The sequence below is a fragment of the Osmerus eperlanus genome, chromosome 6 (assembly GCF_963692335.1).
Source record: "Osmerus eperlanus chromosome 6, fOsmEpe2.1, whole genome shotgun sequence".
Taxonomy (NCBI): domain Eukaryota; kingdom Metazoa; phylum Chordata; class Actinopteri; order Osmeriformes; family Osmeridae; genus Osmerus; species Osmerus eperlanus.
Window position 1 is genome coordinate 17,417,186 of NC_085023.1, and position 26,409 is coordinate 17,443,594.

General features: G+C 45.7%; 3 protein-coding genes across 4 annotated transcripts; 1 reads left to right on the forward strand and 2 right to left on the reverse strand.

Annotated features, from left to right (window-relative positions):
• Window positions 1-247: 247 nt before the first annotated feature.
• map3k21 (mitogen-activated protein kinase kinase kinase 21) lies at window positions 248-15,333 on the forward strand. 2 transcript variants are annotated; one of them, XM_062464066.1, is made up of 11 exons: window positions 248-1,988; window positions 7,058-7,238; window positions 7,361-7,509; window positions 7,724-7,899; window positions 9,119-9,359; window positions 9,564-9,686; window positions 9,895-9,999; window positions 10,709-10,859; window positions 10,989-11,083; window positions 11,280-12,059; window positions 12,221-15,333. In XM_062464066.1, exons 1-11 carry the CDS (start codon window positions 1,208-1,210, stop codon window positions 12,613-12,615), a joined length of 3,177 nt encoding a protein of 1,058 aa, XP_062320050.1. In that variant the 5' UTR covers window positions 248-1,207; the 3' UTR covers window positions 12,616-15,333. The 2 variants fall into 2 exon arrangements, with proteins under 2 accessions (XP_062320050.1, XP_062320051.1); XM_062464067.1 differs by lacking the exon at window positions 9,895-9,999.
• Window positions 15,334-15,533: 200 nt separating this feature from the next.
• Window positions 15,534-18,906, reverse strand: il22ra2 (interleukin 22 receptor, alpha 2). The gene is made up of 6 exons (XM_062464069.1): window positions 18,822-18,906; window positions 18,416-18,545; window positions 17,936-18,114; window positions 17,291-17,460; window positions 17,009-17,180; window positions 15,534-16,351 (listed from the first exon to the last, which is right to left on the reverse strand). Exons 1-5 carry the CDS (start codon window positions 18,886-18,888, stop codon window positions 17,031-17,033), a joined length of 696 nt encoding a protein of 231 aa, XP_062320053.1. The 5' UTR covers window positions 18,889-18,906; the 3' UTR covers window positions 15,534-16,351; window positions 17,009-17,030.
• Window positions 18,907-20,000: 1,094 nt separating this feature from the next.
• On the reverse strand, window positions 20,001-25,664 carry ifngr1l (interferon gamma receptor 1-like). The gene is made up of 6 exons (XM_062464070.1): window positions 25,440-25,664; window positions 22,166-22,286; window positions 21,752-21,930; window positions 21,443-21,600; window positions 20,722-21,110; window positions 20,001-20,621 (listed from the first exon to the last, which is right to left on the reverse strand). Exons 1-5 carry the CDS (start codon window positions 25,501-25,503, stop codon window positions 20,838-20,840), a joined length of 795 nt encoding a protein of 264 aa, XP_062320054.1. The 5' UTR covers window positions 25,504-25,664; the 3' UTR covers window positions 20,001-20,621; window positions 20,722-20,837.
• Window positions 25,665-26,409: the final 745 nt, after the last annotated feature.

The following is a 26,409-nucleotide window of genomic DNA, read 5'->3' on the forward strand; positions in this document are numbered from 1 at the left end:
GAAAGCTTAAATTGGTCTTCCACACCTAACGGTGTGTTTGTGTGGTGAGTGAATTTACAATAGAATAACCTGGTTTTATAATCGTCATATTGTGTATGTGTTGTATTTGTCATTCTCGATTCATTGCTATAATTCCTGTAAAGGCGCGCTCTCCTTTCACGTTTCCAAAGGATGCTCCTCCCTGCCCTGTCCCACTGTTCCTTTTCAAGTCACATGGGGGTAAAGTCACCAATCAGGGTGTAGCTCATGCAGCTAAGCATCCCACGGCCAGGGTCCGACAGTCTAGGAACGATGGCGTCGCCAGTGGATTGTTTTGATCAAAGTTGTTGGAACTTTTCTTTTGGGCTGTTATTCTGCAACTAAACGGTGGATTCTGCTCTCAGCCTTTATAACAACGCAATGAGAAGAAACCAGCCTGGCAAAGAAATGCCCAACTTGTGTTCAAAGTTTTCAAGTGTCAGTGTGCAGTCAAATGGGCTGACCTAACAAGGCTAGCTAAGCTACGGGGAGCTAAAGGTTTGGAATGCGATTTAACTGTAACGTAAACTAGTCAACTGGCAGGCAAACAGGCAGAACTTTGACGCCAGTAGGTGAATATGTTTCTATGGTGTGTTATTGGATAGTATCGTTGTTCATGAACGGAGTTTGTTAGTCTTAATTAATCTTGCAGGTGATCTTGTAGCACCTGAGAAACCTCATAGCTCGATAGATAATTCAGGAGCTATTTCCCCAGCTAGTACTAGCAGAGATAGCTAGCGTTAGTCTTGAAAAAACCCTTGCAGGTTGTTTAATCAGATGTTTTTTGTCCATGGACCAAGGAAAGACAAGTTTAAGTAGGCTACTCAAACAAAACATTGTTCTCATGCTAGACATTAAGTTAAAAAAAAGTTAAAATCAGTTAGCTGGGTTTCAGTATTGACCCACAAAGGTACATTTTACAGAGTGGCGACGTGGATTACTAGCAAGCTATCTAGATAGTTTCTGACTCGCTCGCGCTTAGCAGGCAGCACAGGACTTTGGAACACGTACGACCCAGGGCCGTACATCCACCCCACTTGCTCAGTCCGTGTCGATATAATTTGCCCTGAACTTCGCACAAACTCAGCCTAATGCGTTTTCTGAAAAAGTGTAGTTGTCTGTTACCATTTTAGGGTAGATTTTGCATCAACAGCTGTGCACCATATGGTGCGGCTACAGTCACCAAGAAATGGATGTCTCGTTGGCCGGTTCCCCAAACGGTGACGGGCGGCCACACAGCAGTGGAGACCATGCGTGGACGGAGTCCCCCTCCGCAAGGGCTTGGGCTCACTCCGCTCCGCTGTGTCCCCGCTCGCTCTGGACTGCCATATATGACTACGATGGTACCGGAGAAGACGAACTCAGTCTGCGACAAGGGGATGTCGTGGAGGTACTCTCTAAGGACGCAGCGATATCAGGGGATGAAGGATGGTGGACGGGTAAAATTAACCATCGAGTGGGGATTTTCCCCGCAAACTATGTTACCTATCAACCTGCTATTTACAGACTTCCCGCCGGTGGCACGGTGGGGGTGCGGGAACGTGTCCCCATCGCTCCTGTTCCAATAGTTTTCACTGAACTGGTTTTAGAAGAAATCATTGGTGTTGGTGGATTCGGTAAAGTTTACCGAGGGACATGGAAAGATCAAGAAGTTGCTGTGAAGGCAGCCCGGCAAGATCCCGATGAGGACATCACAGCAGCGGCAGACGGTGTGAAGCAAGAGGCAAAACTGTTTTCTATGCTTCAACATCCCAACATTATAAAACTGGAAGGGGTTTGTCTTGATGAGCCAAACCTGTGTCTGGTGATGGAATATGCGCGTGGAGGGACCTTGAACAGGGCTTTGACAAGCGGCAAAATCCCCCCTCACATTCTGGTCAACTGGGCGGTACAGATCGCTCGAGGCATGCACTACCTACACGAGGAGGCTGTGGTGCCTATCATTCACCGAGATCTGAAATCAAGCAACAGTAAGCGTTTCTCTGTTACTCCGACCCCAACCCAAACTAACATCCTAACTTACTTTATTGTTAGATGAGTGTATATAGTCTACCTTATATGGGTATATATTCTCGACATAAATACACTGTCAGACTAGCCTACTCATGCATGGAGTAGGTTACCTCAGTCTCATGTAAAGATGAATCGGCCTATTGATAAACCAACCTCAGATTCTTTGTCATCCCATGCATGGATTTTATTTTATTGAAAAGTTTGATGGTATTGTGGGTTTCAACCAACTCACAGTACTGGCCATTACAAGTAACCTACAAGGTCCGTTTTTAATGACAGGCTGGCAGTCTGTGTGGGACTGCTTCCTCCCAGCGGTCTTCCACAACCTTTCACCATTCCAGCTGTTTGTCAATGCTTCTCAAATTGATTCCCGTGAATGGGCCTGCTACAGTTTGAAAGAGCTATGTTTAAATCTTTACAATTGTTGTTTGTCATTTGTGATGCATTAAGTGTGTGTGTGTCTGTTTGAGAGAGAGGGACAGTGTTAGAGAGTGAGACGAGCAGGCCAGATGAAGAAATGGGTTAATATGTGAGAGTATCTAGAGAGGGACATGGTGTGTTTATGGGATGGGGGGAAACCCCACAAGAGGATGTGAAATTAGGTCAGAATTTGCTCAGCTGGACACCTCATGTTGTTCAAATACAGACCTTGAGAGCCCCCACCCTCCATCCTGGCCCTCAGCTCATCCCACCACATGCTCTGCTCTGACAAACAGTGAATCATATTAGGTCTAGGTCAATAAACTACTTGTTTTACCATGGTTTATCATGCCTAAGATATGTTGAAGTGGGCAACATGGATGGAAATATAAATGGACAATTTGAGCTGAAAAGTTCAAACTGTAAGTATCTCAATGCCAGTGTCGGAACAATAGCGCAGTGTAGGCCGGCTTAGGGACTAGTTATTTTGTCCATATTTAGTCAATATAGTCAGACTTTGGTGCGGTTTCCTGTTGTACACATACCTCTATAAATAACAAAGCGCTGGGTGTTATTCATCATTCTAGTTTTTTTTTCTCTCGCATGCACTTAGTCTGCAACACAAAGCTGGGTATCTCCTCCACTGTGGTATGTGGATAGTAGCTGGTCTTATCAGCTCTGGAGTTCCTTGTAGTGGGGTAGGCTAGGCAGGTTACCTGGTGGTGCATTCCACAGGCACACATGCTGCTTGTGGGACTGATAATCTGATCTGTGGGTCATATTGACAGTTCTCATCCAGAGTGGTAGAAGTCTGGTTATCGTGCCTCTGCAAAGGCACTCTTTACCCATTGAAGACCATCGACTGTTGTTAGATTATAACGAAGATGCCAGAAGGAAAATGAGTCTTACACTTAATCAGGTTGGGTTAAGTAGACACACACAAATACAGGCACCACGCATTCCTAACACCAGTCAGTTTGTTTGTCTTGCCACTCCATTGCGACTTGCAGACAATATAGGTGACTCGCTGACTTTAATTGGAAATACAGCCTCCCTTCAAATAGTTCCACCATCCATCTCCTAACCAGTGGACCAGTCTCAGTTGCAGATCGAAGCATCTGTAGACCATCTACAAATGCCAACACACACACAGTGGAAGAAATAACACGTTTGTTTAGGAGCAAACATTTTGAACGGACCTTGACAGTCAGCCAGGGGCACCCCTCTCCTAGCCAAGACTGCGCACTCTGTAGTTTCATAGCTAAGCCCCGGCTAATCAGCTCACCAGCCAATCGGAGTGCAGCTTAGAAAGTCTAACATCTGTGGAGAGCATTGTTGTTCAGGCTTCTCTTTACCAGACATTGTTGACCAGGGCAAATTTAGGGTGCGCATGCACACACACACACACACACACACACACACAGTCAATGCCAACTGCCTTATGCCTTCCAAACTGGCCAAACTCATTTATCAACCTACACTTTATTGAGTACACACACAGCCTACATGTATTTGGTCAATGATTAACATTAAGGGGGAATATGTCGAAGTCAGAGAGATTGTCAGGTCTTTGTGTTGCGCCTAATCTGTTAATTCCTCCGTCCCAGGAGGAATGTGGCTAATGAGGACCAAAAGCTTAACATAAGTTTGCACAATGGAGTGGTCAAGCACTGGTTGCTAGGTGACTGCAGCCACAAGAATGCTTTGACTGCAGGGTCCCAGAGCCTTGTTTTCATTATATTTAATCTCCTCAAGAGCTGCAACTCTTTTATTACTAACCAGGGTAAATCCTCACTTCCTCCTTCTCCGGGACTGAGACTGGAGGACGGCGCAGTAGTGCAGAGGGACCGCAGCCAGGTAGCTGGAACCAGGAGCAGGCCGAGACTACCAATGGCAGCCACACTGAAACCTGGCCCGACGCCAGCCCTGATAACAATTTTATAGTTTCGGGCCCAATGGATCCAGAGTTGCAAGAATGTCAGGCATGCGTGTTTGTTCTAGAATGCCACGCGGTAAAGAAGAAAAAACACCTAACAATACAGTTAGTGTCCTGTTATAATGTGAGCAGGGTTTTTCCCTTATTGTTTCATCTTCCCTCTCTCTTTCGTCAGCAGTTAAAGAAGCATGACTACATGTTGCAGGGCAACGTCTGAATCTCTCCCCTGCCGCCGGTCCCCATTGAGAGCGCAGACAGTTACTGCAGTCTCTCCGGAGAAAGAAAGGACGAGGGTGAAAGGAAGAGTGAGGATGCTTTCAGTGTTTTGTTAGGGCCGCTAAGGCAGCAAGGTCTATTGTCAGACACTGTGAAAAGAAGAAGGGCCAAACAACTGGCGAAACCTGACGCAGGCCAGCAGTTTTTGCTGCTGTGGAGGTGGTTTGTATTGGAACCATTCTCAGGATGAGTTAGCGAGGCTCATCTCTTGGAGTTAGAAGAACTCCCTCTTGGTCTAATGGTTGATACTTGACACGGCTAGCTGGAGATAAGGGTTCGATCCCTGTAGTTACTTAGACTATCTGCCACCATGTTCCACTACCAGGTAGACCATCAAGGTCTTCTCCACTGATGACACAACACTGTTACAGGATAGGCCTAGCTATTGCAGGAGCAGTGTCATTTCCCCTTGAAGTTTGTATGATATTTGGTGTAGGATTAAAAACTCAGGGGGGGACTCAAACTCTGATCTGAAGTCTGAGAAAGCGGGAGGAGTATAATCATTTTGGAGTGTGTGAGTCCAAGGTAGTGGTCCACTCCCCTTGACAGACGCCTGTCCTTGGGGCTGTGTTCTGGGGCTGTGTTCTGTGGTGTCCCCCGCCTCAGAAGCATGGGTGTCGTCACCAAGCCCCAGCTCAGATCCAGTTCCCAGCCTCCCGTCGGGGGCTGACAGCCACAGTGGTGAGAGGAGGAGCAGGCCAGGGGCACTAGGCGAACATAAAGGCCAAGCCGGTTCCTGTTACCCTGTCTGACCATCAGTCAGGGAGGGGCTGGGGCTGTCAGCATATCCATGATGGGAACAAGGACCCAGGCTGTACATCAATGGTAATTAGGGTTCACCTTCAACAACCCTATGTATCAATGTTGACTAAAGGTAAGGAATCCATGGAATCGTGGAGACGGCAATGAAGTGTTATTCCATAAGTTCTCATACAGGTGGAACCTGTTTGGAATGGAATGTCTATTGTCACATTCCCCCTCAGTAGACTGTAAATCCTGTCAGTGTCAGTACTAATGGGACTGAGACTTTGGGATGTTGTAGGGGGTCAGATGGCTGAGAAGGTTGTTGGTTCGATTCCTGGCCGTGCAAAATTACGTTGTGTCCTTGGGCAAGGCACTTCACCCTACTTGCCTCGGGGAGAATGTCTTTGTACTTACTGTAAGTCGCTCTGGATAAGAGCGTCTGCTAAATGTAAAATGTAAATGTATGTAATGTAACCCATTTCACCAACGACATACACACAATTTTTCCAAGATGCTTTTCCAAGGATGTAAATATTTTTATGTGACACTTCATCAACCAACTTTGCCAAATCAACATCAATTATTTCAGGGCTTTGGCCATGTAATAACAGTTTCGGTTTAGAAAAGGCTTTTAGCCTTTATCAAAGGGGAACTGTACTTCTGCTTAGTAACAAAATCAGCTCAGTCTCGCCATAGTTGCCCTCCCCTTCCTCCTACGTGGGGACAGAGCCAATAGTCTCCTCCCTCTGGTCAGGTGTGTGAATGGGTTTTCTGTTGTCCTCTCTCATTGGTCAGCTCGCGGACTTCTTCATGTCCCATTCTGCTATTAGCCTGGCAGGAGTCAAGGTCGCGGGGTGGCACTTATCTGCCTCTGCACATGCCAAACTCTGGACTAGAGGATTATTAACTATCAACACTCTGACCATGAGAACACTGGAACAAGTCCCCCACAAAAAGTTCAATTGTTTATTAAAGACACACATAAAATATGAAAAGTGTGTGTGTGTGTGTTGGCCCTGGCCTTGTGGGAGTCTTGAGACTGGAGGAGCCAAGGTCAGGGAGTGTTGATAGGGGATTTCAGACAGACTAACTTCTTATTGGGTTCTGTTACACATTCTCACACACTGACACACAGGTATCCGAACATCTCCTCTCATTTTCTGAACCAAAGGCAGGGTAATCCGATAGTTCTCACTGCATTTTTTATATTGTTATACTTTAAAGGAGTAACACAAAACAAGTGGTTCGAATGCACAGGAATGAATATATCAGTTGAAGTCTACCGTAAAGAAGGCTACAATCCTTTGCAACCACCTGATACCTTGTGGTGCTTATTAATGCCTAAAGGATGAAAGCAGGCATGTTTGGTGTTGCCTTACAGACAGGATTGGTGGCTACTGATGACTTTCATGTGAAGAATGTTCTAGACCCGAGGACAGGCCTATTATAACCATGTCATCCGCACCAAGTGCGGAGATGGATGGAGAAGTGCATACTCTGCTGCTGGCATGCAGATGTCCTGCCAATGTTACCCCATCACATGGCCACAACCCTCCCTCTCTTTCAACCAACATCTTCCCTGTTTCAACTCTTTTTTCTGTTTTTCTCTCTCCTCTGTTTTCTTTTTTTCCACCCCCACCCCCACTCCAGTTTTACTACTTGAGAAGATAGAGAACGATGACATCGGGAGGAAGACGCTCAAGATCACAGACTTCGGCCTGGCACGGGAGTGGCACAAGACCACCAAGATGAGCGCCGCCGGAACCTACTCTTGGATGGCGCCAGAGGTCATCAAGTCCTCGCTTTTTTCCAAGGGTAGCGATGTCTGGAGGTGAGCACCAACTTGGGAATCCCCAAGTTTCATTGGGGGAAAGTCATGAATATGACTCTGAAGGAGTCTTGTCGCTGCGCGCGTGTCGCTGTGTGTGTTGATGGACGTGTTTCTCCCCTCAGCTACGGTGTTCTACTGTGGGAGCTGCTCACAGGGGAGGTGCCGTACCGGGGGATAGACGGCCTGGCGGTGGCCTACGGTGTGGCTGTCAACAAGTTAACCCTTCCCATCCCCTCCACCTGTCCTGAACCCTTCGCCAAGCTTATGGAAGGTAAGCTCTCACATCTCACACTGTACTTAACACTCTCTTTAGCAATCCCCTTATGCATGTTTATAGTGTGGGGAGGCTGCAGCCACAAGATTACAGAGGCGGAATAGATCCAGGATGGGGAAATAACCAGGAGGGTGTCGGCTCAAACCTCCAGTTTAACACGTTTTGAAGACTGAAGATAGCAAGTGTGTTTGTGCGCTGCTGTGTGTTGCAGAGTGCTGGGACCAGGATCCTCACGTGCGTCCCTCATTCGCCTGCATCCTGGAGCAGCTGAGCGCCATCGAGGAGGCCGTGATGGCCACCATGCCCCAGGACTCCTTCCACTCCATGCAGGAGGACTGGAGGGTGGAGATCCAGGAGATGTTCGACGAACTCCGCACCAAAGAGAAGGTGACATCTGCCTACTGTCTTCTTTGAGTGTTGGCCGCGGACGCCACAGGCACAGACGTATTAGGTGGACGTGTTAGGGAAGGTCAGACCAGTCTAAATGGGTTAACCATCCGTGTGTGTGTGTCAGTAGAGAGAACACCACTCGGGCCAAAAGGGTAGCCATGGGAGTGATCTGATCGGCTTTTCTTTTAATTGGCTACCCTCTGTAGCCGAGCTAATCGTGTGTCTAACAAAGCTAACTATTAGCCCTGGACTGGTTTCAGCATTTCCCTTCGTTAAGAACATAAGCTGCTTCCTCCTAAGTCAGCTCTCGTTAGGCTAAATGGGATTTGTTAATGCTGGATGCCGGGAGAGGGAGGCTGCTTCTGCACATTCAGCTGGATGATTAAGCACAACACTTGTCTCAAACTCGTATTGCTGACATACATTAATAAGTATGTACAGTTGGCCACTTCCTGTTGTTTACTTATACATAACTGACGGCATTTCAGTTACCTGTAATTAGGCCTGCTTTCCGATAAACCTTTAAGACAAGGTGCTAGTTTTATGATGTATTGTAGTTATGTCCTCTAACAAATGACAACACTGTTTCAACTCAGCAGAGGGATAATTTGTGCCTGGGTGGGCCTGTGAAGCAGATTTGTAGATGTCATTCTGGAGGGATTACTCTCTTTGCTGAGAAGAATGATAACTGGAGCAGCTTTGGGAATATGAAGAGAGCGGCTTATCTCTCTGCTGCTTCTGTGGCATGTGTGGCCAAGGCTTTTACATCCAGAATTACTCAGTCTAATCTGTTTGTTTCTATTCATCATAAATTCTCCAAGCTAAACTTTCTGCCTGCCTGCCTGCCTGCCTGCCTGCCTCTGTCTGTCTGTCTGTCTGTCTGTCTCTGCCTGCCTCTCTGCCTGCCTGCCTGCCTGCCTGTCTCTGCCTGCCTGCCTGCATGCCTGCCTCTCTACCTCTCTGCCTGCCTGCCTCTCTACCTGTCTGCCTGCCTGCCTCTCTACCTGCCTGCCTGCCTCTCTACCTGTCTGCCTGCCTGCCTGCCTGCCTCTCTACCTGCCTGCCTGCCTGCCTCTCTACCTCTCTGCCTGCCTGCCTCTCTACCTGTCTGCCTGCCTGCCTCTCTGCCTGCCTGCCTGCCTCTCTACCTCTCTACCTGTCTGCAGTACCAGTCGCGCGTGCCGGCCGCTAACCCCCCTGTGTGTGCTCCCTGTAGGAGCTGCGTTCCCGGGAGGAGGAGCTGACGCGGGCCGCCCTGCAGCAGAAGTCCCAGGAGGAGCTGCTGAAGCGCCGCGAGCAGCAGCTGGCCGAGCGAGAGATCAACGTCCTGGAGAGGGAGCTCAACATCCTCATCTTCCAGCTCAACAAGGACAAGCCCAACGTCAAGAAGAGGAAGGGCAAGTTCAAACGCAGCCGGCTCAAACTGAAGGACGGCAACCGCATCAGTCTACCCTCAGGTGTGTGTGTACAGTATGTGTGTATAATGGACTATGTGTCTTTCTTTCTGTTTGTCTTCTTTGTGTTCTGGTCCTCAATTGTCGGCATGTCTTTCCAGCTGTTTCTCTGCATACCTTTTGGCTCCCTACAGCTCTGTGTACATCCCCTATGGTGGGTTCCAGGTGGATTACAGTCGTGTCCCCCTTCCTCTCCTCTGTGTGTAGACTTCCAGCACAAGATCACCGTGCAGGCCTCGCCCTCCATGGACAAGAGGCGGAGCCTCAACAGCACCAGCTCCAGCCCCCCCAGCAGCCCCATCCTCATCCCCCGCCTACGGGCCATCCAGCGTGAGTACAACTGCTGCCTGTAACCCGATGGGGATCAAACTTCGGTTTGTCACTCGCCCCCAAAACGATCATCTACACCCAATAGGAGTTCTTGCTGCCTGTTCTTGTTGTGAACAGGCAGCATTTTGACTTTGGATTTGTTATTTATGGATTCAATGTATGTTCTCGAACATGTATGTACAGCCCACACGTATGTTTCTCCCTCCAGTGTTCTCGCGTGTCGAGAGTGTGAGAAGAGACAGTATGTATGTGTATCACCAGGACGTAGACCTGACCAGCGAGCTCACACACTCCGCAGGGGTCAGGAAGACAGGCAAGCTGCTGTGTGTGCGCTCACAGGCTAACTTGTGCTCCACGCTAAGGATTCTGTTGGTTGGATAGCAGGATTCCCACTGTGAAGGGTCCTGTGCGCTCATTAACGTCATTCCAGATGTGGAGTGTGGTGTGCGCTTATTGGCTAACCTGATATCCCTGTGGCGGGAGCAGACTAACAGGGAATGATGCTATTTTTGTGCCTTTTGGATACAAACACACGTGGATTTTCACCAAGTCGATTTGCTGAGTTTACACTTCACGATATGCTAAATGGTTTGGCTAATGCTAAAATGTATTTGGGTCTGTCATCTGAGCTGATGATGAGCTGTTGTAGTGTATGTGAAGTCTTCAGGGTCGTACCTGGTTTCAGGGACTGTGTTTCTGGTGGAGGCTCTCTTCTCTAATCATCCCTTCGTTCCTCCCTCCTAACACTTTAATACCACCTCAAAGCTCCAGGCCTGGCTAACACATTACTGACCAGACTCCTACACATGGTCCACAGACACTATCAACAGATTACTCATTTAGCATCCATCCATTATCTTCACAGATCAGGGTGCTAGGTTAGTGTTTGAAAATCAGTCAAGTCGTTTGTTGATTTGGTTCGTCGACCAGATTTCAAACTTGGTTGAGTGTCTGTGGACCATTTAGAGGAGCCTGTCCTCAGTTCAGGGTTTCCCAGACTCACGTGGTCTCCGTGGTTACAGTGACTCTGGACGAGAGCAACAGGACGTGGGGGCGGAGCACCAACTACCAGCAGGAGGAGTTTGAGGACGTGAAGAAGGGCATCAAGAAGAAGGGGAGGACCTGGGGCCCGTCCTCCGTCCAGACCAAGGACCGGCCCGCCTGCGCTGAGAGGTGAGAGACACGCCTCATCCATGCTCTCACATGGAACGTTTTATTTCTCAATTCTAAACACACAAAAAAACAGTCAGGGATCATTGTGTGAGAGAATGAGACGTCCCTGTGTTTGTCTGGCCCTGGCAGAGTGCGCCCGCTGTCGGATGGCAACAATCCCTGGTCCACCAGCCTGCTGAAGGGCCAGAAGGCTGTGCCCCTCGCGGCTCTGTTTGCAGAGCAAGGTTAGACTTGGGACACGGTCGTCATCCGTGACTGTCTGCTATCAACCGATAAAATACACATTGTTTTTATTGTGTGTTTCTAGTTGGATCATAGAAAATAACTATATTATATGTATTCCTACTGTATAGATTATCCGCAACAGTGAATGTACATCTCATGAATTCCGATGGGTCTCCAATGTTTCCGCCTTTACAGGGACCAATAAGGACGAGGCAGGCTCTCCAGAAATCTTAGACGGCTCCTCTTCTAAACCAAAGCAACTGAAGTTCCCCAACCAGGTGTACATAGATCTACCTCGGTGGAAGGACGAGCAGGCGCAGCCGGGCCTGGGAGGCGAGGCGGGGGGAGGGGACAGCCTGGACGACCCCTCCACCACCTCCACCTCCTCCGCCAGCACCACCCCCCAGCACACACCCACCAACAGCCTAAAGAGGGCGCTGGCCCGCAGACGGACAGACACCGTGCTCTACAGCTGCGGTGCTTTGCTGGCCTCCGTGGCGCTCGGGTTCGACCTCCGGGAGTCGCTCAAGGCCCCGCCCCCCGCCGAGGAGGCGGAGCTCCGGGAGGAGAAGGAGAAGAAGAAAAAGGAAGGGTTGTTCCAGCGAGCCACGCGTTTTCGCCGCAGCACCTCCCCGCCCCCTGGGCGGTCCCGGAAGGAGGAGGCGGGGCTGTCGCCGTCAGGCAACACACCTGGGCCTGTCAACCTCCTGTCCATGTCCTCCATCTTGGAATGCCACTCCACCAAGTGTCTGCTGCAGCCGGAGCCGACGGAGGGAGGGGAGAGCAGGCCCTCGGTCAGTCTGCCAGACGACCCCAGCCCCCTGTCCCCTCCGGAGGGCCAGAACAGTGGGACTGCAGCCAAGGCCCAACCTGTAACCCCAGAGCCAGAGCCCCAGGCCCAGCCTCCAGCACCAGTCTCCAGCCTCTCAACAGCCTCCCGTCTGAGGAGGAAGAAGTCTATTGCCAGCCAGAACAGTAAGTCTCTCTTAGATCTGTCCGTTTCATGAAGTATTAGTCCACTCAGCTGTCACAGAATTGCGGAGAGAATAGGTAAATTAGCATTTCAAAGATGAAGTGCTCACATTCTTCCCCATCTCTCACGCTCTCTGTTTCTATCTCGCGCTCTCTTTCCCTAGCTAACGGTACGTCCAGCTCACACCCCTCCACCCCAGCCCCTCCGGCCGTAGCCCCCCAGAAGAAGAAGCAGGAAAAGGAGAAGGAGAGTCCAGCAGAGAAGCCCGTGAAAGGGGAGCCAGCCCCCCGGCCCAGGCCCCTGTCGCTGCGCGGGAAGCCCCACTCCTGGGGCCTGCTGAGGGGCCGCAACAAGAGCTACTCTCTGGGACACTATTCTGGTGAGAAGAGCGCGCACAACCTCAACATGGTGCTTTCCTCTGAGGGGGGCGGAGGGTGCTCCCTCCTGGACGTGGACACGGAGGGGCAGAAGCGGGACTGCACCGTCCCCCTCTGCCGCATCCAGAGCTCGCCCGGGCGCCCTTCTGTCTTTGAACTGGAGAAGGAGTTCCTGTCTTAGCTTTGGATCTGGGGCTCGCCAAGCTGCCTTGACCCCCACAGCCGAGTCGAACACAGCTAGAACGCTAGACACAAGAATACAAAATGGAAAACAGACACACACCACCGTGTTCCAGTGTGCTAGCACACAGCTTCGTTTCAGAGTTCTAGAGCCTATCCCCGTTCCAGAGTTGTAGTAACACACCATAGTTCCACCGTTCTACAACACGGCCTCATTCCAGGGTTCTAGAACACTCCTGGAGCTGACGCAGAATCGTTCCAAGAATGGGAACCTTCTAGAGTTGAGCAGAAACTCCTTCACCAGCCATTCCAGGGCGGCCCTCCCTCCCTCCTCCCTGCACACAGATCACTGCTGCTGCAGCTACAGGATCTCTGTCATGCATTCACCTTTTATTTATATCTGTATATGTTGATAGGTAATTTAATATGAAGACTGTACCCTAGCATCAGGTTTGTCATACAATGAAGGAATGCGTTCCATTGTTTTGTTGGAGAATTGTCAAGACGTGATGTGTACTCATACTGGTGTAGATCAAGGACAACTTCATACAAAAAAAAAAATTTGAACAAAAGAATGATGATTTTGCCTGTAAATATGTTTTGGTCCATTTTGATTTTATGTTGGTGATTATGTTATTCTGTTATCTGATTGTTTTTACGTGACCAATGCAACAGTGTTCAGAATCGACCAGGTCAGAGAAGTGCATATCTATCTCCTGGGTACAGTTTTGGACCAGACTATTTACTGGATTACAATGTTCAGCTGGAGTGGCAGTTGGTGACTGGGTCATTAAACACTGGAACGACTAGTACTGAACATCCAGTCAGAATGTCTTATCGCTATTGAACTGCAACACTGCTAAAAACTACTGGATGAGTACTAGTTACTAGTACTAGTTAGACCTTTCCACTGAAGGATGCAATACCACTGTTTTACAAGGCTTTTAGCTGCTATTGGCTAGTTTTAATTAAACTCAGTTTGACTATAGATTTATAGGTTCTTTCAACTTTGTTTAAACGCTGTCTGAAAGAACTAAGACTTAAGTCCCACATCAATTTGATGTTGCAATTGTAGATACAAATATTTTATTTTACAACATTATTGATAAAGTAGTAATGATGATCTTTTATGCCTAACAAAGCACATAAAAGCATACGTTCCTCGAAAATGATAAGCTATCCATTATGAGGACCATTGTTTCACCCGGTACAGCTAGACCCTGTGTAATGTGAACGTATTGCAAACGTTCAATGTGTTCACAATGTCTTCAGTTGTGTTCAGTCAGTAGTTCTTGCATGTGCAGCAGTACAATGGTACCAGAATGGGAGATGCTGATTGTTTTTTTTTTTGATAATTCAGTCCCATTATTTAATTAGGAGATTCTGAATCGTCTACTGTAACAGTCCAGCTATGACCTCAAACCTAGGGAGAGATCGGAATTTCGTTTCCTGTGTTTCCTCACAGTTGAAATAGAAAATTTGTTCCATTCAGGATGGAATTATATTTCTCTGTACTCACGTACAGATTTCTTGGGAAAAATAGCTTGTAATATTAAAACCCTCCTGCCTAAATCCATTTTATTGTGTTGTTTACAAAAAAGATTACTGTTTACAAAGAATGATGAATGTTTGACTGCTCTTGGATTAGGCTTCTTTGGTACTACTGAAATCAGCACTTTGTGTTTAAAGCAAACTGCATACTCCTCTGCTGGTTCATGTCAGTTGTGTATACTTGACAGACTACTGCTGCAGAGTACAATACACTGCCTTTGAGATCCCATTTTAATGCATGCCCATAACCTGATTGTATTGGGGTTCTTGTTATTTACCAACAATATGCTTTGAGGGTCACTATGGGGAAGAGACACGTTATCAAGTATAAACTTATTGGAAGATGTGAACATGAGATTCGTATGTTTTTGTATTATACAGTTTGACAGTATTGACCAAATAAGGTGGTTATTTTTCATGTACATCCTCCCAATCATCAGCTCTTTGAAAATGTGTCTCTCTGAATCAGGTGTAGCATTAGTGCCTAATGATCAAATGCTCAAATATATGGTTTGATTCTGATCTTGAACAACTTTGAATAGTGAAATGGTACTTTGTTAACAGTTCATATTTGATTGTTTGAATGAATGAAATGCTTACTTATGACGAATACTTTCAAATGTTGTTAATGAGTATTGTACGTGTGGTTGAACCTGTGATCAGACGCAGTACTCATTCTAGTTTCATAAAAACCTTAGTGTTGGAGAATGCTCCAGTGCCTAAAGTAGTTTCCCTCTTTTGGCTCTGAAATATGATCCTAAACCTACAGTGAGAAAAATGGCATATAGAGGTTCTTCAGCTTCCTTCATCGCGGTACTGTAAACCGGGAACAGACACGCATACTTATTCACTTTTAAAAGTCAATACATTCCTACTGCTGTGAACACTCTGGAAGGTTCCATTGTCTTGAACAGACCCCAGTTGTTTCACCAAAGCTCCAGCTCCGTACACACCATGAGAGGCTGGTATCCACACTGTGTTGTTAACCAACCGTTTGGTTTGTGAAATGATATACTAGTCAAATTGACGGAAATGTATTTTATATAAAAACAAGCTGATTTGTTACGTAGTACCCGTGTATATATTATGTATTTGTTTTAGTGTCTCATTTTAGTTAAAAAAAAAAATCCCTGTTAAATGAATCTACGGCAACTTCTGCTTTGACTAAGTTGATTTGAATTATTTTGTATACGTTATTCTTGATTATTCATGTATCATACACCTTCTTTGTGAGCAGGACTCCTAATGATCCCAGTCCCGTCTGTGGCCTTCTGTTACAACTCAAACCCAGCCCAAACTGAGAATAACTTAACCGTATTTCATCAATGCTGAAAGGATGTCTTGGGGTACTAGATTTTGAAATGTGAACATAACTATGAAGTGTGTCTCTCCGTATAGGCTGGTGGATGGCCCATAGGGATGGTGTTGAAGATAAAGATACAGTGTAGAAAACACACACGTAGACTAGGATGAAGGAGACTATTGTTAATGACTCGCACAGGTATGACTGTCAGATCTGTACTGTCGTCTGAGAGAAGTCTGCAGAGATTTTTCTAGAACTGTCCCTTGTATAAATCAACCACAATAAAGATCTCTTCAAGGATATTTTTGACAGAAAAAACGTGTGTGTATTATTTTCGTAAACAAAACAATATATATTTATAATTTATTATATTGACAGATGGGTGGTATCTGTCACCCTATGTACTAAAGCAGGTGTAGACAGGCACAATGTTTGGGGTTTTATCTTACCAATGGCAATGTGCTGTAAAAGGTAAAATCTAAATCTAAAATCTAAAAAGTGTAACATCACTCCATAAAGGAGAAGCGCAGAACTTAACGGAAATAATAAATTGACAATCTCTTAAAGCTGTAAAGTACAATCTGCCTGCAGGTACTACGGCAGGAGGACTTTCCCCACTTCGTACAATATCCCTGGCAGATGCCGTTCTCCAGGAACTAAGTCACGCCATCATAGCCTATATGGCTAGCTGAACAATGACACCAACACTGTAGATATTTGAATAGATACTTCTAGTGGATGGTAGCTAGTGCGTTAATCTGGGAAGGGAATGAGGTAACAAGGGGTGAAGAAACGTTTAAAAAAAATCCTTCCGGATGAGTGCCTTCAGTCATGAGAATATCTGGTGGCTTTTCCTGTTTGAGAACCAGAGCTCCTTCCATCCCTGCAGGAGAGAAAATAGGGAGAGAGCAGAGAGGTGTTGGTGGAGAAGGATGAGTAAGAAGAAGAGAAAATAAATTAGAATGGCCCACAGCCACTGCAGATACCTATCTGGGTGACTGTACTCATGTCACTGATCTATAAATACCCCTACAAGGGAGTAAGTGAGTTAGGGAGTAGTCAAATGTAATTATTGTCCCAAAGGCCTAAGTCCCCTATCTGGATCCATCCCTGAGGAGATATAGTATCTCTCTTGTCCTCTAATACTTCTCCCCTCATACTTTAATCTTTTGTCAAGGCAGGGTTTTCTGTCTTCCACAGGGGAATCCCGAGACTGTCCAACCGGTCCTCACACACACGTACTGAACACTTTCTGTGTCTCTACCCTCCTTTCAGACAATGCCTCTGTGCTGTTCCAGTCTTTTCTGCCTATCTCGGGTGATACTTGACTCTCAGGTATTACGTATGTAAGCTTCACCTGTTAATGGCTGAAGGATTGTGTGCTTACATACCACTATATGTGAGCACTGTATGGATACATGCTTGTTTTTCTGACTGCAGCACTGTTACTGAAAATGACACTCCAGTACCCGGTGTGAACCGTATACGTGTGTTTTCTGAAGGGATGTGTGTAAACAAACATGTATGTATGTGTGCATACCTAGAGGAGTGTCCTCCCATGGTCAATGTGTGGAGACACAGTGGGCTTTGCCCCGGGGACTACTGTGTCTCAGTAGGGGCTGGATGCTCTGGGCCTGGAGGCAGTACCTGGTCCTGGGACTCAACTTTGGGATCATCAGCTGCTTGGAGCATCCCTCCACCTCAAACACCTCCTGCTCAGAAAGGAGACAGGGCATCTGGGGTCAGTACATGATCACTTTCTCATCGTAACAAAGACGTAGAGTGTATTAACACAACAGACGCAGTGTTTACGGAATGTTACCTCCTTTCCATTGGGGGGTATGAGGTAGACTTTATAGGTCAGTCTCTGAAGCTTGGCCATGCTTATCCTCCTTCCGTTGGCTCTTCTGAGGGGCGAGCGAGGAGGGCGTAGCCGGACCACAATGCCTTGCTCCTTCACGCTCAGTCTCAAGATGGGCGAGCTGACAGATGCTGTGGGAGGGAGACCAAGAACACATCTCAGATGAACCAGTAAACCAACACGCCGTGTCAGGAGAAACAGTCTTCCTTCCCAAGTGTCTCATGTGAAGTACAATGTAGACATCTTTGTCCTGGTTTCTAGAGTCTGGGAATCTGTTACTGAATCTGATCTGATCTTTTTGGACTCCAGTGTGATACAACCTAAAGTCTAGTCTTGGCTAGTATGAAATGTTAAAGTTGATCATGATAAATGTGCACATTGTGATAAGATGTGGGCCGTAAAGACCTGATAAATGATCATTTTGGAATATTATATCTCAGATTATATTGGTCATCTTGAATATCCTTGCAAATGCTGAACCACCTCCTTTCTGGTAAGGGAGCCTATTGGGACGTGTTATTTTGGGAGAGGATTATGAATGTAGAGCAGGATCTTGATCGAGCTCTCCCTGTAGACCAGTCTGCTTGATTCCCCACCCTGACTCACTCTCCCAGCTGGGGTTGAACCTCGGGGAGAGGATCCACGCTGATTGGCTACCGGGCTTGGAGACAGAGACCTGGGCGTAGTACCACTCTCTGGGTTCAGAGGTCACCTGGCTGAGGTCACAAGTCAGCCTGCTAATGCTCTGGCACCCGTCCACATCACTCCACTGCTTCTCCCCATAGCTTGAGCACAGAGGAGGAGATAAGTACATGCACCTTTGGATTACAATTTACCTAACATCTCCTCTGCAGAAAAAGAAAGGATGAGACAATGCAAATTGTGTTTACAATGTGAGGTGGCCACGTTTCCATATTCCATGAACTATCAGCACACAGGAACCTACAACCATGTTAATGAGAGCAACCTAACACATCTTCTATGAAGGCTTGGCTGACACACAATACAGAAGATAATCCCTTGTGAACATATTATCTGCAGTCAGATTGATTGAGGATCAGCTCGTTCTCTCAGTGTTTGACTCACATCTTCCACTGGACATGGTAGCGCAGGTCACTGCTGGAGTCAGCCGGTGGAGCCCAGTGGAGGACATTTTTGTAGTCCAGAGAGATGAACCTCACATGCTGAGGAGAGAGAGATGGAAGATCCCCTGGACCTGGAATAAGACCAGAGTCTCAGCACACTAACAGAAAGAACACTTAAAGGACAATCTCTGTTGAGAAACACACACTAAGGTTAGGAATCAGTCAAGGGGACACAAAGTATGGATATTATACACACACAGTAAATTGCTGACAAATTCGATGTGGTAGGACTCAATCAAACCTACATATAATATAAATGTGCAGGCCAAGCTGATTGCCAGCCAGCCAGTTTGCCATCCAGTCAACAATTCGGCTAGCGAGTCAGCCAGCCATGGTGAAGGTCTTACCTGCAGAGCAGGTGCTCAGGCAGATGCTCCAGAGGAGCAGGAGATCCAGGAGAAGCAGCGATGTCATGGTAGCAGCTGGGGTGGTAGGAGCAACTGTGCCACGCAGACCTCTATACCCTTTATAACAGACATTTCAAGTTCCCCTTCCTCATTCCTGCTGTTTCAATGAACTCCACGAACTATGAGCTTCCTGCGATGCAATGACCTTAAAAGGCAAAAGGCCAACACGTGTCCCTTTAGTTATGGATTCCAGTTGAAATAACTATGTGGCAAGAGTTTAAATAACTGAGTGCATAGAATTTATATGCAACCTGATACATTTTAACATAACACAATACACCTGTACACATGTAAAACAACAGTCACAGCCATGTGTGTGTCTGCCTTGGCATGTACATGTTTACACAATAGATGCAGTGTGCACATTTGTGGGTGCCAGGTATACCTGGGAGGGAAACTGACATTTAAAACACTTCCTTTTCCTTTCATAAACTTCCTGTTATGATAATGGCTCCATCCGCTCAGATCCCACTGCATGCAATGCTGCATGCAGTGGGATCTACTAAACATGATCATTGTAAAGTGCACTTCTGATCCTTGATTATGTGATTAACTTGCAGCATTTTGTACATCAATTTGAATAAATAAAAAAAATGTGGTATGGATATTAAATGACACCTGTACTAATTTGTTAGAATTTGTTTCTCTTTCAATTTCAAAATCCATTTCATTTCATTCTCACAAGGTATTTTATCTGTGTTTTATTCATGTCCAAAAACACCTCAGAGAAAAGTTAGCCTCTTGCTGAACATGGGTCAGAGGTCACTTCTTGAACATACTGAGAGTGTGTAACGTGACATGACCAGCAAACACTCATCTGGCCCCTCTTTCCTAATTTGGTAATACTGTGTGTCTGTGTTCCTTCCCCATAAGTCTAACACACTATTCATTCAGTACTCAGTGTGTCGACTTTAATGACACGTACATTTGCTTCTTCTTCCTGCGGTGTACAATTGCGGTGTCATTATTGCAAGAAGCAAAAACTGTATGTTTTTATCATTTGTTTAACTATGCAAAGAGAAACAATGGTGTAGGTAAAAAATGAAATTCCATTTAAAGTATTTTACACAGTTATGATTACAAAGTGACACAAATCAAGTAAAAGAGAAGACATTGTACTGGTTTTAGCAAAGCTGTTAAGGATACACTTTTATAATCTGATCTATTTTCCAGATAAGGGTCCTGAAATGGAATAAACCAGGAGACGTCCAAAATGCTTGAATACAAATAACAGCACTAAAGTAAAGTATCCCTCAATGATCCTCTGGCTTTTAACATTCATACACGAACAAAATGATGAGTCCCTTTTCAAGATAGAGCATGTGCAAGTGGTTTATATCACTTGTAGGCCTCTACCATGTCTCCAGCATCCATCTCTACTATAACATTGTCCCGCCTTTCGTAACCTGAACCAGCTTGTAGATCTTCCCTATTGTCCAACTGAGCCTCCTCTACCTCTTCAACCTCGCCCTGCAGGCTCGACTCATCACGGGGTAATGCTGTCACATCCTCATCGGTCACCTCCTGGGTCGGCCGGGGGATGGGGAAGCGGAAGTGGGTCTGCTGTCCCGAGGAGCCAGGGTCGGAGTGTGCAGGATGGAGGTCGGTCGTGGGGGTCTCCACGGAGAGCAGACGGCTGCAGCCGTCGGAGGAGAGGCCAGTGGGGTCCTCAATAACCGGAGATATGTTGGTTGCCTCTACTAACAGCGGGTAGCCATTCACCCCTTTCAGCATCTTGGTCTGGTGCAGAAAGACATGGTACTGAAGCACAGATACACGAACAGGAACGTTCACTCACAAACAAACAAGAAGAGATCAGCAGGTGACTGTTGATACTCACTATAGACGCGGGCAGAGGGATTTTGGTCCATTTTCTGAAGACCAAGTAAAGTGCACAGCAGACAGCCAGGATTATTATGACAGGGAGCAGGATATAGTGGATGGTCAGGGAGGCATCTAAATGGGGCAAAACGCAGTGGGTTGATTTATACGCACACGCACATATACCATCTGGATACAAATGTGGAGACTGAACACACACGCACAGAATACAAACATCTCAGCCTTGGTTGGTGGAGGCTCGTCTATGCAGATGAGCTCAGGAGTCGTAACAGTTAAGGCATCCATGAACCCTTTAATGTTCACACAGTGTTTGTCTGCTGCCATCTCCGCCGGTAACCGAGCCTTACATACATTGTCTTCGCTGTAGCAGATGAAATCATGTTCCTTCTGGGGACAGGAGAGGGGGTGCAGAGTCAGGTGACAGCAAAGCAGTTTTCTGAGTCAAATTGTTCAATGTATTGTTGGGACTGCCTATGTTTTCAAAAGAATGTCTTCCACACTGCAGTGTGGTCCTGCTACTGTAGCATCTGGACATGGACAACAACTGGACATGGTGTTTCAGTTGACAGTCTGGCAATTTTCAGCTGTTTGATTACTGCTTTGGAGTGTTTCTTGTTTTGTCCTGCATTTTTCATCTGAATCCCATTTCTACAGAGGATTTATGCCTCTTGCGAGACCATTACTTACTTATATGTTAATGAAAATAATCTGGTCCTTACCTGGTCCTTAGTGATGATGACGTAGTCAAATTTCTTAGACTTTTTCCTATCTGATAGGTTAATGGCCTTTTTGTAGATGTGAAATGGGTGGCGGAAGTAGACGTTGACATGGTGATCTGGTTGGACAGAGATGTTGACCAAGGGGAGGTCCACTGAGCCTGAAATCAACACAAACCACGTTTGAGAACAGACTAGTGAAAGACAACACAATTCCATTCACATACGTTTTTCTTTGTGTGATTGTGTGTGTGTGTGTGCTTATGTGTGTGATTGTGTGTGTGCATTTGCGAAACAAAAGGGACCGCTCACAAATCTGTTTGGAGGAGGACCTGCGATCATAGCTGAACGTGGTGTCGGAGGCACGCTGGGACTCGTTCTGACCAGACACGTTCACATAGACGATATAATCATCTCTGATGTTTCCCTGTGTTGCCGCGGAAACGTTGCAGTAATAGGCTGGGGTGTCAGTACACACCTGCGTGCTCATGCTGCGAAGGAGAGAAAGGAGACAATGTAACAAAGGACGATCGTAACATACGTATATCATCATCCCCCACCACTAGCAATGACTTTTTGAGTAGATGTCCCAAAGACTTTAGCTGTGGTGTTCTGAAGTTCAATAACCGCCCAGTGTTAAATGAGCTCAGTGCTACGGTTGAAAGGATTCATGTTACCAGAGCATTGCTCCATACACAAACAACATGCGAAGAAGTCAGGGCTCACCCCTCATAGTAGGATTGTAGGGTGACGGTGAAGCGAGGCTGCAGCTCTGGTTGGCTGTGGTTCCAGTACACCACAGTCTGCAGGTTGTGACACACCATGGTCACATTCTCCACCGGGAGCACTGTGTGAGGACAGGAAAAGTGCCATCGTTAAATCAGTGAACTTCAGTACAATGTCAATTGGAATTTCAGTTTCTTTTTACTTATCAGATGATAGCCTAACTGTTGAGATAGCAGATTAATGAATCCAGTAGCCTGTAAAGGATCGTGTGCTTTCACCCATCAACTTGTGTTCTGTCTATAGGGAGAGGAAAAAAACATTGAGAACGGTGCAATGTTTTCCTCATGTTGCTATACCCTCCAGTCTCCAGCAGAGGGTAGGCTTGTACCACTGGAAACCTATTTTGTATGCCAGCGCCTAACCTAAACAAACTAAAAAAAGTACTGATATCCTCCCAGGAGACACATCAGACTCCTCAATAAAGGCAGGGACAAAAATATTGTAATACTGAAAATACTGTCGAAAATAAACAATCTTGACAAAAACAACACAAAATGTCTTCTGCTTAATTCCAACTCTGGTTAATGTAGTAAAAATGTATGTAAAAGACATTCACTTCCCTCACGGACAGCATTGGAGTTGGCCCATATTGTGAAATCACAAACGCAGACACGCTTATCCCTTTTCAACCAACATCTTGTGGGTTACGTTCTGGTAATAGAAGGCAACAGTGGAGAAGCCAAGATGTTGTTGAAGTGAAATTGTAGGGAAAAAAGTGTGCAGTGCACTGAACCCAATGCTTGGTGACTATGCTATGCCGAACTAGTCGAAGAGATGGCCAAGGCGGGGTGGCAATTGAAGGCAAGAGAAATCATAAACAAACACCCACGGTTGATGTCACATCCTTGAATACAATGGCTCCGGACAAACCTGGTGGAAAAGCTGGCTGGTTTGCCAATAACACAGCACCAAGGTTTAAAGAATCCTGAACGTAACCAGTTCAAGAACCAGAGCCACTTGGTGGGAAAGGGAACTGAAACCCGGTCGCCTGTCATTCCGACGAGCAACGGCCTGACGTGAATGTGGCTGTCTCTCTGGGTTACACAGGATGCATGTTATACGATAGAAAAGATACCGAACCAAGGCAAAGATTATAATTTCCTGTCAACATGAGTAGTCTACAAATCCAAACTACCTTAACCTAGAAGCCCAATCTTGTAGTGTTTAAGAATGGGCTAATACTACAAATGCTGTTATTCCCTTTCACTACCCCTTCAACCTTGTGTAGTAAACATACACTCACAAATCAAAACCTAGGCTAGTAATAGCCTGCGTGCGGATGACAGGTGTGAACCACATTTCCGTACTGAAAGGAAAGCCTGTCACCACAAACACAATCCTGTGATATGAAACACACACACACAATTCCAAGAGGTTATCAATGATGTCATATACTATTGTTTAAAACACTTTGTCAAACCCCACATGAAACAACTCATTGTTAAGCACGTCCAATGAGGGTGTGGTTAGACAGAGTCATGGGAAACAGCCAAGCACGTCTTCCAACAAACTCACAGGCCTCCATACTGTGAACACACTTTTCCAAAGCTGCCATCTTGGACAAAACTTCTATTGCTTTCCAGACATGCCATTATCCGATTACTTTTAAAGCCAGAATCTGAAAACATGACTTGACCTTGTGAAATCTTTCTGAATCGATAGAAGAGTAGGAGGCATGCCCCAAAACATAAATAGGTTAAAATGTTATGAAAAAGACGGTGTTTGCAGATAAAAGACACTCATGCAAATTACAAGAGCAACAGCAAACAACTGTTTCACAAGCTGTTCTGCTTTTTGTATCTCTCTCTTCCTCTGCTACTACAATCAATTATAAGGAGGTTCAAGTTTTAAATTCCCAGTATATCCTGCATCATGTTTAGTGTGTGTATATTGTGTGTGTGTGGGAGGGGGGGGGTTACTTAACCCATCACACCAGTTCATCATGATTCATTTCTATGAAACAGAAGGTTGGTTTCACCAACAATGTGGTGGAATGAAAAGCAAACTGAGAACCTTATATGTTGTGGTCTGGCTGCCTTACAGTGCGTTCACACTGCAGCGGAGCGGGCGGCGCGTGGCGTCGGCTTCCAATTCATTTTCAATGAAACCAGGCGTTGACGCTCGCGTAGGGCATTGTGGGAAGGCGAGCGGAGCGGAGCGTTGCAAGTTGGATTTTCTCAACTTTATGTAAATGAGGAGCGTGAAAACGCTAGCGTTGGCCAATCGGATTGTTTTCTTGTTTCTTGTAACGTAGCAACCTTTGGTCATGATAAACATTTCTAGGTTTCACAATTTCAAGATGGAGGAGAAACTTTTCGTATGTGTCTGCACACCCAGTTCTGTTCAGAACAAATTTACTAATGTGACGAGCCTATTTATAGCCTACTTTTAAATTCAGTCTCGTCACATTACGTGACTGTTCTGTGCCACTGCTAGCCCAGCCTACAAACGACTGGTTGAGTGACCGGTGGCGTAACATGTATTCTACTGTAATCTTGCACTAGTAAAATCTTGCACTTACATAAATGTTGTGTAAAAGTGGTATTTTGATCGATATTGTGAGTACATTAACCCAAATCTGCACGCTTGGCCATGACTACAACAGTGACCTTAGAGAACTACAACTCTGTATTAACTTGTCTAACACGCCCCCGAGCGTGTGACTAGAACCTGCACCAGCATTGGTTTAGAATAACCACTGCTGTTTCATAATAATAATGAGTCATGATGAACTTGAGGACAAGACCCCTTCATAAACTATAGCTACCAGAATTTGGATTGACACTTCTTGTTGGTTTGCTCTAACCGTGCGATGCTGTTGACATATTAGAACGAAATTATCAAGGTCCTCTAACATCAACAGGAAATCGGTTTGATTTCAGGTGGTGAATCTTGTTGAGTGGCCCTGTCTATACACTGTCTGTAAACACCAATGACATTATTATTATTTATTTTTAACCTGTTACCACCTGTCATGTTCGTAAGTAATAGGCTAAGTGTTAGTATTAACTAGCCGGGTTACTCTAACCTACTGAAAACGTCAAGTGGTAGCTAAGCTTCAAAGAACTGCCGACTTCTTAAAATTGTATCCCATAGAAAAGTAGGAGTTCATTACTCAGTATGTATAACTATGATACGCATAACGTTTATTGCATTGTAAAGTGGAAAGATTAGCTTAGCTAATGTTAGTACAGTAGGCCTACAGATTACTTACCGTACGAGGCGAGATTTTGCTTTATAAGAATGAAGTAAATGACCAAGAAAATTGATACATTCATTTTTTTTTCATGTGTACTACGCTGATGTAGACCTACACTATTAAATATTACTGTATATTAACATAGTATTATGGAATTCCGTGCATTATCGAGTAATTCCTTTTTCGCAGTTACAGCCACACAAGTTCCAGCTTTTCTATGGCTGCCTCGCAGTCGGGTTTGCTCGAACAGGAATTACATTTCCGGTTGATTTCCTCAAAAACATGTCTAAATAAAGGTCATAAAACAAAACGTACTCTTTATTATCTGATCGTGATTTTTTTTCTTAAAAAAACGATAGAAGGATACATTATAAAATATAAATAACAAACGAAATTATTTAATACTTTTCAATAGAACAGACTGTTAAAACCAGACTCGCGCCGCAATATCCTGGGAAAGAAATTCATTCAGGTAGCATAAGTGAAGAGGATGATAGTATCCTCTCACTGCATTGAAAATGCAAAAATGCAAAAATGAGCAAAATGCATTTTAGGTAAAAATGCATTTAGGAACCATATGCCATTGTAATGGCACGTTCATTGTTTACACGTGTAAAGTGTACATTCATATTGACTGGCGCTACACACGGTTCTCTTAACCTTCAATTAGTGAGGTTGGAAAAAATAACTTTTGTCCCCTCAATAATGGGTGATTCAGGAAGGTGAAATACACCTGCACACGGAACAATATTGGCACATTTATAGGGTACAATTATTATATATTCTGATTCCTAATAGCTTACCCTCCTGAATCTTTGCATCCTCATGCTGAGGGTGCACAACAGTTACTTTTTTTCAGCCTCACTAATTGTAAGTCCAGATACACCATTCTTTTTGCAACCACTTTGCACTATTCTGAAACTTGTTTCTTGCGCAAACAAACAGACTGATTGATAGTTTTGGAAACCTAAATATATTTATAGTA